General features: G+C 35.9%; 1 protein-coding gene across 1 annotated transcript; it reads left to right on the top strand.

Moving 5' to 3' along the window:
• The first annotated feature begins 5,115 nt into the window (after positions 1-5,115).
• On the top strand, positions 5,116-11,352 carry LOC140172550 (uncharacterized). The gene is made up of 6 exons (XM_072195695.1): positions 5,116-5,149; positions 5,847-5,903; positions 7,499-7,670; positions 9,808-10,347; positions 10,647-10,738; positions 11,183-11,352. The coding sequence occupies exons 1-6, from the start codon at positions 5,143-5,145 to the stop codon at positions 11,350-11,352; spliced, it is 1,038 nt and encodes a 345-aa protein (XP_072051796.1). The 5' UTR covers positions 5,116-5,142.
• The last annotated feature ends 7,737 nt before the right edge of the window (positions 11,353-19,089 follow it).

Below are 19,089 nucleotides of genomic sequence, written 5' to 3'. Positions count from 1 at the left end.
TCATCGAAAAAATCCAAGAAATTGTGAATCTTGCGATGAAATTTATACATCAAAAGGTTTCAGAATTGTCAACTTGCCTAAAAATTCCGTTGATCAAAAACACGTGCCCTGAAAAATGTCATTATTTTCCTTATCTCTTCACCGATTTTCAAGGTTTAAAAAACTTCGTGTAGATTGCCATTTTGTCTAAATGGGAGTAGAAAGTTGTCAGATTCAAAACATTATTCAACCCTCAAAGACCTTTCTAAAATCCCGTGCCGAACACACGAAGATTAAAAGTTCGGCTGGTCATTCGGCAAACATCGGCAGAAACTCGCTGAGTCGACTGTGATTGGTCAAGCGGCTGGAGCATGCGCGAGTAATTTAACAAGCATTTGGATACAGTAATATTTGTAGTGCAAAGACACACGCATCTACAGAGGACACCACAGATACGGACAAAACTAGGGAAGACGGGCTAGTGTAGTTGTCTTCCCACTTGTTTCTCTCCACTGCGGCCCGGGTTCAATTCCCCATGTTGCCACATATGTGTTGGTTGCCGATCCATGTTCGTCCTCGCATGTTTTTCTCCGGGTGCTCCGGTTTTCCTCCTGCATCTAAAATCGGCCATATTCCCATATCCCGTCATTTTCAGTTGGCACCCCTTTACAAAGCTATCGACCGTAGATTCCAGACACATACAATATTATCTACAGGAGATACCACATACTAGTATACAGAAAATGATACCTACAGGAGATAGCACTGATGTAGACGGTTATATCTGCAATAGATAGCATAGGGGCAGAAAATGCTATCTACAGTAGATAGCTATATACAGTAGATAACGTGGTCAGAGATTTAAATTTCTTTCTTAGTAGTGGCTGCTGGTTTCTACATGCCGTCTATCACGCGGTAGACGGCAGCAACCGCGTCGTCGCGGAAGACGCTTGTCGAAACGCGAGTAGGTAGCGCGTTCTATGAGTGCACGCAACGCTACAAGTTTCGTTAATTTCAAGAAAAGGGGAGTTTTCATAACGGTTACTTATTTTTGCTAAATAAAACAGCGTTGCAGTTATTAAAAAATATTTAACTGACTATAAGGCAGGTCCAATATTTTAACGTAGTGGCTACCACTTTTCTATTTTTGGGAGCATCTTGAATGTGTTTTCGGACCATTCATATAAGTAAGCGTAAAACTTCTCCCTCTATATTGTCAATTTGAGCCATTATGGACTAAAAATGAATCACCGAAGAATGAATGAGAAAACGTTGTCATCTCAGGAAATCAAAGTAGTAGTGTTGTTTTCGTTGTCATTAAAAAGCATTAGTTCAGTCGAGAAGAAAAGACATTTCTGTTTCCTTCTAAGAAGAATGGCTATACAAACGTACAGACAAAAGCGTTACTATAACCAAATTAAATAATCAATTTTACGTCATTATAAAATCACACAAAACTCAATTAGTGATGCTGTAACTTACAAGAGCTTACCAGATTTACACAACTCGTGCTCCTCCACGTGTTATGTGAAGCTTACCCAACTCATGATCATCCACGTGCTCACGGGCATGCATTTACCTTTGAGTAAAACAAAACGGTAGCCTTTATATTTTGTTACATTTTTCAGTATCGATTTTACGTTACTGCATAATCAACATGCAACTGATGATGCAACATCAATTAGTGAACCTGTTTTACACAAGTCACCCATATGTGCTCATGCATTTGCCTCCGACAGCACAAAACGGTAGCATCTATATTGTAGACTGGTGTTGTTCAACAGGTGGTCGCAAAATTGTTACTTATTCTGACCCGCGCTGGACTTTTGAGAAATTAAATCATTTTGAAGCAAATGTGGTAAAATTTATATTCTGCAAAGCAATTCAATATGTATGATTACCATAAAAATATACCATCTGCATGGGATGATGGGTCAGGTTACTACATCCAAACACCTGTTACTTCTCAAGTTCACCCTTTGAAAACAGAGCCTAAGATCCAACAGCCTGATGATGACAAAGAAGAACCTAAATCGAGTGGACGTTGTTCGAGTGTGATACAATGTAGTCAACAAACAAGTTTTTCTGGATTCAAATATATTTCTGAAAGTGGAAGTTCCGGACTAAGGAGGTAAGATCACTATTATTATGTGGCGTTTTCTAAAGCGATCGAGTCCTGTGAAGGTCAATCCCGTTTATGATCATCACCTGTTTGAACGAAATACTTTTATATCAATTGTGTATCTCTTGTTATAGGATATCTCCGGTGCAATACTGATTGTTAGCGCAATAATCAATAATTGATCATAGCCTAGTAATGATGACAGCGCAATAACCGTGTAAAACGTTTTTGTTTTTTTTGTTTTTTAATCTGTTTTCACATGTGTTTCCGAGAGCTGAGTGCAGATTTCTGGAAACGTTTCGATTTCGAAGCGTTTCGATTATGTTTTTGTTTATATCATAATTTCCCACAAATCTAGCGGGTTTTTTTTTAAATAATTAAATCTTAAGCATCACTCTAGTGTCACAGTAGGCATTACTACATTGCTTCTTACATAATCTTCTTCTTTTTTACAGATTGTTTTGGCTTCTGGTCGTTTTGGGTGCACTTTTGGGTCTATTTATTCAAATCTATCAATCAACAAGGAAATTCATTGACCAAGGCACGAACACACGCTTCAATTATATGACAAAGGATGAGCTGGAGTTCCCGTCTGTTACTTTCTGCAATACAAATATGTTTAGGTAAAGTGCCATTCAACTAGATTTCACCCTAACATTTGATTAGGAGGCAAAATAATGTCAAATACCAATTTTTTGCGCGCGTACACATTGTCTCAGTAAAGCCCTTTTTAGAAGCGCGAATACAATACGGTGTCAAAATGATACAACCGCGATTTTTTTTTCAGTCATTGCCCCCCGAACATTTTACTTTGCCCCTTGACCAAGAAAGTTGACAACGCCCCAGGTAAACGGCCATCAACAATGCTCGTAAAAATTGTTGGGACACTTATAAATAAATAAAAATAAATGTAGATATTTATATAGCGCTTTATGCCGTAAACAGCTTCAAAGCACTTTACATTTATAATAGAGTAATGTAAAGCGCTCTACACTTATAATAGAGTAATGTAAATGTTGAATCCTAAAATTTTGCTCACGTGCGGCTTATGCCGACCAACATTGCAGGGGTATGATCATGTTGATTGGGTAAAACAGGCATAAGACTTGACGAAATCGCCATTTCAGCACTTTAAAATAACAGTTTTGCACCGACATTGACAAAGATATATACACACTTTTTGTTTGTCTTAAGCAGTTTATCAACTGAGTCATATTATGATGTTGCTATTGTTATTTGGAAATCAAGTTGATTCAATCAGAAATCATTTGATTGATATTGATTCATCTATATTATTGTTCTTTCAATATAGGATCGACCAACTCGCTTTCTTATATGGAAGCTATTTCAATGCGTATTTTGTTGGGCTTCCACAAATACGTCACCTTTTTCCCCAACCTGGTATGTCTGCTGGGGAAGATAGTGAGCAATTGGGTGAATCCTATCCCCAGGGACTTAGCTTGTACGATTTTGTAACGACTGGTGCTCATTCATTAGACGACATGATGATATTGTAAGTAATATTTGTATTTTCATGTTCGTATCTCTTGTGTAATTTTCTAAATGAATTTGTTCTCTTGTTTTATCAAATGAGTTCAAAACTAAAGAATAGGAATAAGAAAATATAATTCTTTCATGAGTTTAACTATTGTCTGATACCAGTCATCAATCCTATGACATATACTAGAAAGAATAAAATGGTAGCTGTGAGGAAGAGAATGGGAGAGCAAGCGAAAGCAAGCAGAGAGCGACGAGTCTCTGTGGGTGGAAGAAGAAAAAGCGAGGGGATGGAGACATGGATTATTGAAGACAACAACTTATCAGTGTTCAAAAATATGTTCGTTAAAATTTAGGTGTGAATTCAAAGGAGAGCAGTGTGGACCAGAAAACTTTACGACGACGATCACAAACTATGGAGTGTGTTATACCTTCAACTCAAACGTGAACGAAGAAAAACTATTAGTCAATACACCAGGTTAGATATTAGTTTTTTAGCTGCAGAACAGCTCTAACATAATCATATCTTTCATTTAGTTCGTTCGTTCGTTCGTTCGTTCGTTCGTTGGTTCGTACGTTCGTTCGTTCGTACGTTCGTTCGTTCGTTGTTTAGTTCATTCGCTAGTGTGAATATCGCTTAAAGTTGATCTTTTGGGTCGATCAAAGTTGATCTTTTGGGTCGAAGTTTAAAGGACTTTTGGGACGTCCTTTAAATCATTTGGCAGCACATTTTTAGCCGTTCGTGTAGGCTTGAAACATAAAGACTGCACAAAAAGTAACGCAGCTGCTATATAGACCTATATCTTCTGAAGTAATAATTGTTTTCAAAATATTTCAATATAGTAAGGAGGAGGATTTACTTACACGCATTTTGATACCCCATTTGTCCAATGTCGTTAAATAATGACAGTTTGCAGTTTACAATAATCAATTGTTATTACGCAACCATTGTGGCACGTAAAACCCGCCATTATTTTCGCGCTGACTTCAAATCAATACAAATCGCCGCAACTATTAAATTCGGATGCATGGAGTATCGAAATGCCCGTAACTAGATCATCCTTCTTTCTATGTTAAAATATTGTGAAAACAATAATATTAGTTCTGAAGCTATAGGCGTATTTATAACAGCTACGTTACTTTTTGTGCAGTCTTTACTTCAAGGTACTAGTTAATATAGTAATAAATGTATGTTCTGCTCCTTATGTGAATAAAATGCAGGTAAAAGTCAGGGTTTAAGTCTCATCTTGAATGCAGATGAAAAGGAGGTTACGGAAGCTCCACGAGAAAATTATGGATTTAAAATCCTGGCACATCCAGGAGATGAAGTACCAAATTTAGTGGACTACGGAATAGAACTGCAGCCTGGTACGCACACCCCACTACGCCTGGATGTCACAGAAATGACAACGCTAGGGTCACCTTATGGTGATTGTGGAAGTCAACCTTTGAAATATTTGGGAGGTGCTTATACAGAGTCTAAATGTTATTTGGAATGTGAAACAGACTACATCGTTTCTAATTGTGGATGTCGAAACTTTTATATGCCAGGTAATTTTAACTAAGTTAAATCTTAATTAAAATTAAATTTTAATTCAAATTAAAATTTCATCAATGCTTTCAAAAATACCACGAGCTTGTAGTGATCTGGAAATGTATGGCGCAGTAGTTAGGGTACTCGTCTCTGGTTCATTATGTCCCGTGCTCAATCCCCAGTGGTGGTGACTTAACCATGATTGAACCATGAAAGTACGTCGTTCGGAGGGGACATTAAGACGTCAGCCCAATGTACAGGAAGACATGCCTGTACCTGTACATAGAGCTCGCAGTCAATTTTGGAAAAATATGGTATTAAGTTACCCCTCGCAAATTCCAATCTGTCGTAGTACATCGCATTGATTCCCCATTACCAGATTACCCCTCACAAATTCCAATCTGTCGTGGTGCTTTTTAATGTACATCACATTACATTACATACATTACATTTCATTACATTACATTAAATTACATTACATTAAATTACATTACATTACATTACATTACATTACATTACATTACATTACATTACATTACATTACATTACACATGGCATTCATGAACCAATTCTGATATCTGCTATAAACTGCGATGCTTTGAAATGGAAAACTGTGCCCATACTATGTATTGAAATCCAAATAATTATGTCTGCAAAAACGAATATAATTTTATTAACATAACATCATCATTTATTTACTTTTTGAACCTGCAGGAAACGCCCCGTTTTGTTCTCCAAAACAATTGACGCAATGCTATTATGCTGCGAGTTGTGAGTATTTTGCATCTTCTTTTTGGCCTGTTTTAGGTCTGAAATATCCTAAAATTTGGCTCATTCTATCATTACAATTGCAAGTTTTTTGCGCGCATTTACCAGTATGCTTCGACTATATCTGCAAATACACGTATTTATAAATAAGCACGTGACCACCTCCGCGCGGCGATAACACCTTGTAAACAGTAAGTCTCAAAGTGACCTTCTACATAGCGAGTGGTCTTCCTATACATTTGAATGCAAAGGTGGAAAACAACACTTGACTACTGTGCAGCAAAATTGTCTATTTTAGTCAACTTTGTGATTATATTGTAAACGTTCCCGTCGATAAATATTTTATGTCGGTAAATACTTTCAAAATGTGGTTTTTGATAACATGTTAAACATTCGGAATCCCCCATGTGTATTAATTTTTCTATTCAATTAATACTTAAATTTGATGATGATGTTCATATCCTTTTCAATGGCATGAGGATTTAGTCACGCTTGCTGATCTTTGTATGTCGTGCCAATGGGTCACGTGCGTATTTTTAAATACATATTTATAAATAGAGTAGATACATACTGTTTACCCTGTAAAATAATTTTGGTAGCTTGTCAGCGCGATGATTGTGCAAGTTTGCCCCACACCTTTGTTTCAGATGGACATTTTTATTGTGAAAGGACCTATAATGTCATTGTACAAGCAATACAATAAAAAAAAATCCACATAGCCCCCAAATGAAAAGTATTTAATTATCTTTGTAATCACTCAAAAAGCTTTTTGTGTGAATTTTACATCCGAAATAAGTGCTATTCAATTTTTATGGACCTTTTTATTTTACATGTAAAGTCTATGGGGATGACGATTAGAAATGAACGGCAATATTGAAAACCCATCATTTTGGGCCATTTTGGACATTAAAATAAATAGCACTTAGTTCGGATGTAAAATTCACGCACAATGCTACCTGAGTGAGTACAAACATAATTAAATACATTTCATTCGGGGACTACAGCAAAAACGAAAAAATGTCCTATACCTTAATGGTTATGGAACAAAGGTGCCCACCCATATGAAATTTGCCCGGTACGTCAATGATTGAACTGTTGAAATCCAACTTTTTTTATGCAGATTTTGGTGCCAGTGTCAACAAACGTGCTTTAAATTTGTTCTGCTTATAATATTGGCGAACAAAATTAGACTAATACCATCGTGTATTGATAAAGAATAGAACGCACGTAGTTCGCAGCAGCACTTACGCTAGTTGCGCTTTGTGTAATACGTGACTGGCGCACGCTTATGTAAATTTACGCGAGCGTAAGTTATGACTTTTTGTCCAAGTGCAGTAACAAAACCCGAAAATATTCACCTATTGTAAGCCGTACAAACTTTACAGAGGTGAGCGACACTAGACACACCAGTTTCAAGGTGAAATATCCGGCTCACGTTGTGCGTTTATTCTCAGCTATTTGAGAGCAGCACAGTATTGAAAGGAAGGAAGGAAGGAAGGAAGGAAGGAAGGAAGGAAGGAAGGAAGGAAGGATGGAGAGGGAATGAGATTTACGGGGTTGTAAACACTTCACGATTATGCATGCTCATCTTTTTTTAGTGGTGCTTGCTGCTAATAGGAGAACCGTGTGTTCATGCCCTGAAGTGTGCTACGAAACATTGTACAAACCAACAGTTTCACAAACATCGTTCCCGTCCAGAGGTGTGGCGAGATCACTATATTTCAAGCAGGACTTCGACCTTCCAGCTCAGGCATTTGCTGAGGCATTACTGTAAGTAGAATTTGCAGAGGTGTGCTGTGTTGCAATAATACGTTTCTGAAACACAATGACTGTGGGATCCTGCAGCACAACTGCAAGGGTTATAGACCCCGGTTCGTCACGGTCATAAAGACCCTGGTCTGTCACGGCTAGTGTATCTACTTCGGTCCCACGGTTGTTTGATGTATATAGAATTGGCTTCATTATTAACTAAATGCAAACTATAGATGGCGGTATTTATCCTAAATCATATTTCTTTATTTGCAAGGGGTTGGTGATTAATACTGTCGTTAAAATAGCTGGAATATGTGAAACAAGCAACAAGGAAATTTTATAAACATATTTTATTCAACAATAAAAGGACCTATTTGTATTAAAAGCTTGAAAGTGTAATTTCCAGTAACTAAATAGCGCAACCAATTTTGTCATTATTAGATACATTTTATATTCGAAAAAGCTTTAAAAATGCTGTAAAAGTGAATAATTAAAGAGTGGAAATTAAAGTTGAGAATAACTCAAATCATCTGTACACCTTAGCATGATATGGCTTTTAGCTGTTTAAGCCTAAAATTTGGTTGTACATGAAGTTTTGTTTGAAAAACTAATAAATGATCCCATCAAACAACCGTGGACCTGCTGTGTATATTTATAACTTACTAACGAAGACTAGATCTCTTTATGAAAGAGTACCTCAGGGTACTGCCAAAGGTCCCTTGTTGTTTGTGCTCTTCTCTGCTCAACACGGTGATGTCATTAGTGCACATGACCACTTTACACACCAGCACCGCTCTGTGTATGAGATACTAACCAATCACGGGCTGTGCTGGAGTCTAATTGATAGTATCGTTACACGCTATTTTTTTCCGGCTGTTTAATATTAACAGCACGTTCATTCTCAATCCGATCATTATGACAATGCCTTGTGGTCACGTTTGGTATGACAGACTCTTAACAATTGGTAGTTTTTGGCAATTGCTCACTATATATGCTGCCTTAAGTTATGGTTAAATCGGGATTTCAGTACTGATAGATGGTGGATCACATAAAGTTGCTAGCAAACTCGTTTTCATGCATCGTTCTCTAAACATAAAGACAGAGATAAAAAGATTGGTTCGTAGACAGAAAATGCCTTACTGCGCAAGTCGGCAACCAATCACGGCGCGCCTATTGCTCTGACGTTAGACGCGAACTAGTCTTTTTATCTCTGTCTTTCATTATACGTACCCTTTTGAAATAATCAGATCCCACTTGGCATACTTTGCTAAATGCTTAACAATGTTTTGTGATTGAAAAAGAAAAAAAAGGGCCTATAGATACATTAAGTATTTAGTATAGACAGTCAAAGTTAATGAGTAAATTTTCACGGAAAAATGTTCTGGACACGTGACACCCACGGAGGCAGACATATTAGCATTATGGAATGTGACCCCGAGCTCAGCGGGTGGTCTACCAATGTATTTGAATAGGAAGAATTCCTCCTTTCATGCCAAATAAGTTACTTGTCACAAGTTAATAATATTTTGGTAAGAGTTTCTGTAGATCAATGGGTGTTTTTTTTCGTAGGTAGATATTTTTTAATTAAGTTTTGATGATATTGTGAAGAAATTAAGATTGCATTATATTCAATATACTTGCAATGCAAGATTTTCTATGGCTTACGCACACCGACATCGCCTGTTTAATAATTACATTATATAGCAGAGACACTAAAATGAATACACGGGATCGATACACGTGAATGTGCTATGCACGATTTGATATTCAGGCGATAAATCTTTGGATACCGGGATAGAAAATGAATATGAATATCTCCCGTTTTTTTGTTTTTGTTCTAAAGAAGCGATATTTATTTCCTTGCACTTGAACATATGTGTTGAAAGGATATGATAGTCGTTAGCTCTGCTCATTATGCGTCTCAAAACTATTAAACAGGTCGGAACAAAATGGCCATGCGTGGCTGTGGATTCAACCTACCATGACGATTTCTGCCATGAAGATATCGGGCCGGTGACACTGTGTTTCGTCTTATGGAATTATATATTTTTTGTCTTGTCTTTTCCGAAATAGTTTCGGTACTACTTTTCATATATCTCTGGGTCAGAATATTAATCATTGGTAATCCAATGAAAATTTCCTCTTTTTTTTCCAGCGACGTGACTGTGAATCACAACCGAATACTTCAGGACACCGTCTTATTGTCAATCGCTTCCGGTATCATGCAAACGAACAACTCAAATGGCGATATTCTTTCGCATGTGTTTCCTAACACCATTGGTACTCTGTTCCGCGCTTTGTACATCGATATCTTTGTCAGCATGCAATATCTAGTTTACGTTGAGCTTGCCGAGGATTTGTTTTACCAAATATATTTAGGAAATGTCAACTACGCCCCTGGAGGTGAGCGATATTGGCAAGAATATTTCAAGAATGAGAAACATTGGGTGACATCGGGCGTCTACAAACAGGTAGTGGCCCAAGCTTTCAAAGACACTGGAGAGTATTTGCCACATTTAGGCAATCAAACATTTGATGAATTTATAGACGACGTGTATGAGGAGTTTGGTTTTGAACAGGCATATTTCAACGCATTCCCATTGATTTATACAGCTACCTATGATATGTTGACTCTTTACGGCAATGAAGTTAATTTAAACAACGACCGGAGTGTACTGCTGACCGAATATATGCGGTAAGTATTACGTAGCTTCAACGTGTTGACTATCGAAATTTCAACGCTCCTGTAGTGGTGGCGATATTGGTGTTGTTGTTGCTATATTATTGATGGTGTTGATGGTGGTGACGTTGTAGGTGGTGGTTTTAGTGTTGATGTTAGTGGTTGTGGTGATGCTGCTGCTACTAGTAGGGATGCTGGTGCTGGTGGTATTGATGGTACTTGTTCTACTCCCGGGTTCTACTGTCTACTCTAAATGGTCAGTTAATATCGAATACCACTTACTTGATTTATCTCTCATGCTTTTATCCATACAGTAAAAACATTTTGCAGGTTGAGATATTCTACGGAAATTTAAAAGTGGAGCAAATAGCAGAACAACCCTCATATGAATTATTCCAGTTTGTTTGTGAGTATTGCAATAATTCAACAAAATCATTATTATAGTCGCTAACAAAAATTGAAATGCCCTTTAAAATTCTCACAAAATTGTATTGTGACACTTATCAAGCGCTTTGAGAGTTTACAAAACATGTTATCATTGTATCAGTTATATATCTTGGAAATTGCATATACACTCTAGAAATTGGAAGTTGGAAGTTTGTGAAGACCAAAATAAAAAAACAAAAACTTTTATACTCAACGTAAAATGGCAGTATTTAGCATAACATAACATAACATAACATAACATAACATAACATAACATAACATAACAACATATTTTCGAAATTGCATATCCTCACGTCTATAAATTTGAAGATTGTGAAGACCAAAATAATATTAATGGTAGGACTATTCTGACATAAAGCAACTTGAGCTCATAAATTAATTTCATTTTGGTTCTGTTCCATAGGTGACTTAGGAGGTGCCTTAGGATTATTCTTCGGAGCAAGTCTTCTCTCTTTTATCGAAACTATCGACTTTTGGTTTTCCCACGCATGCGTTAGGTCTTCAAAGAAAAACCAAGCAGACAATAAGCTCAGGAATGAACACGGAACCAAGAATGGCATATTTATCATATAAGTTGCAAAGATGCAAAATGTAGTATCTATAATGGGTTGTTCAAGTTGAAATACATACACTCCCTATCGGAGACATGACCTTAATCTCCCACGCAGGGTGTGTAGATTTTAAATGGAGTCACCCTTTCAGGTAACCTCATTTGAACTTTACACTCCCTGTGCGGGAGGTTAAGGTCTTTTTAAGGTTAAGGAGTGTATGGATTTCAACTGCAATTGCACAATACTGCTGATTAATTGTGTTTAATATAAAGTAAGACTTTTTCAACATGCCAGTAGCCTAATGATGAAGTATCTGCGGCTGGTATTGGTATTTCTTGTGTTCATGAAATATTATACTGCCGTTGTCAGAAATCTGAAATATGCTGATAATGGCAATTATTGTATACCTGTTGTACCTCTGATAATATCATTATTGACGAAACCAAATATTTTGCTGACATCGAAATTGATCAAGTAGCTATGATATGTAATACCATGTATCTTTCTAATATATCATGTTGAACTATTGAAGTCAGTTCGTCACTGATTTAGCCTAGTGGCGTATGACTATTTGTTAACGAAATTTGCAAATACAAGCCAATATAGGTGCCCGCCGTAGCGGGCGCCCCAAAACATGATTCTTATATATCTATGATTGTGACCTATCAATGATACCCTGGTATGCCAAATCACAGAGCGAGGGGGTCTTTTTACACAATGCTAATAATTAGTAAATAAGTTAATATAGTGCCAACATAACATAACATGACATGACATAACATAACATAACATAACATAACATAACATAAATTACATTTATAAAGCGTATAAGACTGTAGACTGAGTATCGGTGTGTCACATCAAATTTCCCATTGGGCGCCCATTCCTTTTTAAAGGAATTTTTATTCACAATCATCATCATATTCATGTTGTGTCTTAAAAAAAGGAGACTTTTAAAACGCGATTTTCTAAAAATTGTAGGCCTTGAATTCGTGTAATGGTCAAAATATGGTCGGTGAAATATGTATTCGTCTCTGTCTCCATCAGCTCGGGCATCAGCTCTCTGTTACTGTCCTTTCTTTCAAACTGGTTCTATATTTTGGAAATATTGTTCTTATTTAAGCATCAAGCGGCAAGTTCGCGTGTAAACTGGAAACCAAATTGTTTTGGTTTAATTCGGGTATGTTGAACTTTTGTCTGCCAGCTATAATGGAACCCTGTGACCCTAAACAAGACCCCTACAAGATCATACGGGGGCAAAAATTGAACAAATTCACTAAAAGCATGTTTAATTATTTGTCTGGGCTTATAAGGATCACAAAAATGTAACATATTTGCGCGTAGGACACATAGTTACTAAGATATGAGGCTCAAAAGGGCCAAGGTCAATTTACGTGTTATACAGGTGTGAAAAATTAAAGATGCTCCGATGTCCGTAAAAGTGGATGCAAACTGTTCATCGGGTTCAAGGGATTCAGGAAAATAATAGTTATTACTATCTGCGATGTCAAGTTCAGAAGATAAGTGATAAATGTATAAATACATACAAATTACACTGAATCCTATGGAATCCTACATGTCTTTTGAAACTTTGCTGTGAAACATGCAAACTAGACATCACAGATAATACAAACTATTCTTTTTCTGAAACCTCTAATCTAGGCGAACAACAAAACTGACCTGACAGTTTCTCACATCATGGGCGACACACCTTCCCCGACGAATTTCGACCTGTAGAGATCGCACTACTCGCGGAGATGATGGGGTCATAGATGTGACTGATAAAATGGGCCCCTCGTCTCTGTTCATAACTTGCAGGGATTTCTTCCTTATCCAGATGGATTCCATAATTCTTCTCGATCTAGCGTCACCTTCCTTAGTAAAAAGTCTGGACCCATGCCACACGTTTGTTTGATGGCATGTAAAACCGAGTCATTTTTAAGAAAGGTTGAACAATGATGGCGTTATTAATCTTAAATCTATTTGCATTTTACAAGAGGTAGACACTTGTAATGGTATTATAAATAAATAATAAATACATAAAATATAATGTGTGTATACAGTTTATCAGTGTGATAGCTGTTGGTATTATTCAGGTCTAGAATTGTACATTATATAATGTTTTGTTAGAAAAATTGCTTTCTTCGATGTTTGAACTTTTGCGTTTCGTCCTCACTACTACATATACTTTCTGTTTAGGAGCAAAATTTGTAAACAAAGATTTAGTGCGGCTATGGGCAGCACCGTTTTATACATGCAGTTTTTGGAATAAATGGTTATCAGGCAATACTAGACCAAGTGGTTATTATTACACTGGATGTTAGATGATTGGTAATTGGACCAAATCACATTAGACCAAGTGTATATTAGACTAAATGGTTATTAGACTAAGTGGTAAGACCATATGATGATTAGATAAAAATGAAATTTAACCATATGGCATAGACCTATAATATTGAAGATCGAATTAAAAAAAATACTAGTTTGCGTCTGACGTCAGTGCAAAGGCGCGGCGTGATTGGTTGCTGACCTGCACAGTACGGTATTTTTGGCCTGGTTGACAGGACGTCATACGCAAACTAGCATGGGTCCGCCCGGTATGACTGGTTAACTCTCGTCCTACCATTGGGGTGGGATGGTTCCTCCCTAACTTTTCACCCCTTGTTGCACTAAAGGCCTGTTACCAATGCTTGATTGCACGGTGTTTAAACAAAATAGCAAGAGGGCAACACAAATGTACACCTTACTTCTGATTCTAGAAACATACAACACTAGTTTTTGGGGATTAAAAACATTTTTGCAAAGTAAAACATAGCCCAATTCTAATCCTAGTTCTAACTAGCAATAAAAGTCATATTTAAATATTTGGCCAAATTCGGCAAATAAGGGCCAAAAAACGTGTTTGGGCGGTTTTTTTGCATGCTATGATGCTATGATAATGAAGCCCAGAGACTTTTCCAAAAACTAATTTCAAGTGATGCCTTCTAATTGTTGGAAAACATATTTGATAACAATTTTTGCATAACCAAATATCAAAAATATCGTAAGATGTTAAGATTTTAGCTTATGCACAAGATTTTGAATGCTTAGACCTGTGCCAAGTCTTAGAATCTTGCGACTACAATAAGAAAACGTGCAAAATTGCATATTGTTTGCCCATTTTCCCTAAAATAGCAAAAAATATTAAAATATTAATTTAACTTTGTTTCATTTCCCAAAACAAGATAACATATTTTTAATTCCAAAAAAATAGTGGTGTATTTTTCTGGAATCATGCAGCTCTCAGCTAACAGATGTATCCTTCGCAAACATGTAGACTAAATTATAAAATTATTCCCATATTGATTTTAATCGATTATTCGTTAATTGAGTTGAATTCTCATTGGTCTATGTTGGTACAGACTAATTTGAATTCAATTAATGTCAATTAGTGCTGTTTAAAAAAAAGCACAGACATAACGCCCAGACATTGATCCACAAGCCTCAGCACACTTAACAGGTTGTCGCTGATCACTACGGCCCCACGTCATTCCATAAACATTTAACACTACAAGACCTTCATAGCTTCCCCTAAAATTGGTACTGGTTATCATTCGCTCATATTTTGTAACTACAATTCCTTTTAAACAAACGTGTCTTCTGCTATAAACCATTTCAATATGTATGGTCGAAAGACACCAACTGCATGGGATAATGGTAATGTGCGAAGTAGTACCCATGGACCTATTACTTCACAAGTTCACCCTTCGACAACCAATAAGATACAGCAGCCTGATAATGACACAGAAGAGCATACACCGAGTGGATGTTGCTCCAGTGTGATTCAATGCAGTCAAGAAACAAGTTTTTCTGGATTCAAATATATCGGTGAGAGAGGAACGTCTATGTTACGGAGGTAAGCTCAACTTAGGCCTACACCTAAATGGAATCAGCCAAATGTGTTGTGTTTGGAGTTCAAGAGAACGATTTTGACATAAAGTCATAATTATGACTTTATGTCTGCCATAGAACTCCATGTTAAACAATTAAAACAGCCAGTTAAAATGGATTCCCGGCAGTTATTACCAATATTATTTCAGCATTTTGGGGATAAAGAATAACAAAATTAATAATTTGACGGATATCGTACATCAAGGCTTTATTTGATAAAAATTTCAACTGAGACCTTACGAACAATCTTCATCTGAATCTAAATTTGACAAAACTCTCCGATTTTTGGAGTGGAAGAATATAAGAAAGTCCAGCATCACTCCACCTGGTTTGTTTCTTTAGTATTGCAATCATACATTGACTTTGGTGACCCGTCTTCGTTATATAAAGAAGATCATAAATCACTTTTTATCCAATTTTTAAAATACAACATCTTGCCAAAGTATTTTGCATTCAACCAAGAAAAACAAAAAAAGCCCGAAATGAAACGTGTTTTTCTTGCTCTTTTTGTTGCCAAGAAAAAAGATTTAAAAAGACCAACAATGTTAGTGTTTTTCTTTTTCAAACACAAGTATGAAAAGCAAACAAAGAGAAACATGGAAAGACAATTAAAAGATATATTTGGTTTTTTTTCTCGCCACATTTGCAAGTTAGATAACAGAAAAAGTCCGACAATGTTCACGTTTTCTTTTATACTTCTATACTGTCAAAAGCCTTACTGAAGTCAAGATAAAGTAGTATACCAGGAACAGTTTGATTTTCTGTGTATCTAATAATACACTCCCAGAGAAAATAGATTGAAGTCAAAAACAATAAAAATGCCACAAACTAATCTGTAGACCTTACCCTTTCAGATGCAAATTCTTGTTTCCGATGATTAAAGCAAATTAAATTTTAGGGCACAAAAAAAAAGGTTAATATTGGGGTGCCCATTCATATGATGTCGAAATTATTAAAAAGGCTATGGTAATTGGCCATCATATACTAAAATTATTTGATGTGCCGAACATCTTCGGTTCCGGAGCCACTGCAGACTTTCACCATTTGTTTTACCAGAGGGTTCCCCGGGAGGGTTCCCGTTGTTTTCTATTCATTATTGTCCTCTTCTTCATTTTCCTTTCTTTACAGATTATGTTGGCTTGTAATCGTTTTAGCTGCACTGTTTGGTCTCGGTTTACAAGTTTTTTTCTCAATGGAAAGATTCATTGCCCAAGAAACCAATACAAACTTCAAATATTTGCCGAAAAGTCATCTAGACTTTCCGTCTGTGACCTTCTGCAACACGAATATGTTCAGGTACAGTTCCATTTAAAGTTCCTTATATTAAACAAAAATGGATAAAATTTGTAAATTCAAAAATAATAGACAAGGCAGTTCAATAAATCTGTAAGTGGAATACCGTAGTGTAGAACAATACTTGTTCCTTGAAGAAAGTGCGCGAAAAGCAGAAATCAGCCCCGTTCCACAATATTCCACTTACTCTTTGGAATTTGTCATATGTGTAAGGATCTTATACGTATTCTTACAGATGTCTTATGCTGGGTGCCAATTATTGGGCTGTGAATGTTGTCCAGGAAGCTGTTCAATGTCAGTGCATTTTGCTGTTGTGTCAGTTGCACAACTGCTTGGTTGCTGACATGTGTTTAAAGTAAAGTATTGAAGTAATCCTGTGTGTAATTTTGGTTAATTTTAATGCACAGGATTTTATGATATGACCTTGTGGAAAATTAATTATAAATTTCTTTTTTGGCTTAGTGTATTTTCTAAACTGAATAAATTTTGGTCACCAAATGTCATGTCAAAACCTAACACAAAATAAAATCACATTCCAAGTGAATGCAATTAGTGACCGAGGAAAGAAACAACATTTGCATTGTGTAGACAGTATACACAATAGGTAAAGCAACAGAAAATAATGTTATGCAATAAAATCCAAAAGCAAATAAGTCATGTTAATAAATGAGTGGCTAAAGCAAATTTGAACTGTCATAATTGATACACATTAAATGCTCTGCGTGCTAGCCATGCGCTTCAACGGAAACAAAAAAAAATGAAGTTTTGAAATATTTTCTCAAAATATCAAGAGCTAAAGAACTACTGAACCAATACTAGGCTTGTTTGTACTCATTGTAATGCATTTTTCATGCTGATTCCAAATATGGTCATGAAAATTTAAATTCTTGAAATTTTTGAATTTTAAAAAAAAAATTGAAACATGTCGTCTGCAGTCAACACCCGCGTGAAGAGAGTTAAAATGAGATTTAATTTGTAATCTTTGGCATATCTGCAACTGGTACTGGATCAGACGTATACCAGCATTGTTGTAGTCGTTCAATACCACTAATTCCCTACACTGTAAATTGGCCAGAACACATTGAACGCGTTCATTAATGTAACGGTTTTTTAACACATGACACGTGTTCAACTTATTTAGAGAACACTAGTGTGAACACCTGAGACGTGTTCATAAGATACAGTTGAACACATGACACATGTGTAATAAGTGTTCTAAAATATTTCAGAACATCAGTGTTCAAACTACAAGAACGCCAGTGTTCAAATGAAACAAGAAAGACATAAGGAAATAAGAACACGTGTCAAGTGTTCAAAAGGTGTTACATATGTGTTCTAAGTTTTGAAAATGTTATCTTATTTTTCAAAATCAAATATTAATGTAACAATGCTAGGTAACGAGACACTATTTAAGGCAAATTTTAGTATGGATATGCAGACATTCATAACTAATCTTGGAAACAGAGACAGAACACTAGTGTCAAGTGTTCTTCGACTTTTACAGTGATAACACATGTTTCAATTTCTTATATAGTGGTCATGGTGGTATTTAATGTGCTCATTTGATTATTTTAGTAAATTAATTACTCTTCATTCCGGACAAATAATTGTTTTTGGATTAATTTGCACTAATTGTTTTGGATTCTAAAAATGTTATCATGTTTTGCCAAATGAAACATAGCTAATCTTGATTATATCTGGCAATAAAAGTCAAATTTAATTTTGCAATTTTTGGGCAAATGGGCAAACATGCCATTTTGCATGAATTTTGCAAGATTTGACAAGAGTTTAAGCATTCAAAATTTGGAGTTTGCTCATATATTTAATATAAATTTTTATGCTACTTTTGATGTTTGGTTGTGTTTTCCAACAATTAGAATGCAATATAAATTTTAGATATAAATAATAAATACTTTAGCTGTGTTTCATTGGACAAAACAGGAACAGGATAATATTTTTAATCCCAAAAATTGGTGCTGTATTTTTCTGGAATGGGCGTAATTAAATAATTGAATATATGAATACAAAAGCCACCTAAGTCCATACTTTGGCCAAATTGAGTTAAGCATGGGAAATTGTTGCTATACATAGGCCTGTCATATGCATGAAAGAACAACTCAAATTCATTCTCTGTGTCTATTGGGCATGTGAAAAATAGCATGTATGAAAGAATCACCCAATTCCATGATTTGAGTCTTGTAACACATTGATTGAAATCCAGTATGTATAAAAGTCCACTTGTAACACATTCATTGCTAGAGAATGTCTTTTGAACAAAAATGGGTTTAATAAAGGAAAGTGTGTGGTTTATATTACATGGCAGAATGCTGATCAACATTATACATACCTGTGTGCTTTATTTTGTATTATCTTACTAGTGGTAATCTCATTCTAACATTGTTGTCTTTGTATATGATTCAAAAACCACAAAAAGTCCAAAATTTAAAATGAACCCCACGAAGTCCCTGAAATGCTAATCGTCATACCTAATACAGGTTAATACACTAATTTGCACGTAAAACTTACCATATTGACC

Source organism: Amphiura filiformis, chromosome 16 (assembly GCF_039555335.1).
Source record: "Amphiura filiformis chromosome 16, Afil_fr2py, whole genome shotgun sequence".
Classification (NCBI taxonomy): Eukaryota; Metazoa; Echinodermata; class Ophiuroidea; order Amphilepidida; family Amphiuridae; genus Amphiura; species Amphiura filiformis.
The sequence above is the reverse complement of the archived record's forward strand: the minus strand, read 5'-3'. Positions and strand labels throughout refer to the sequence as shown.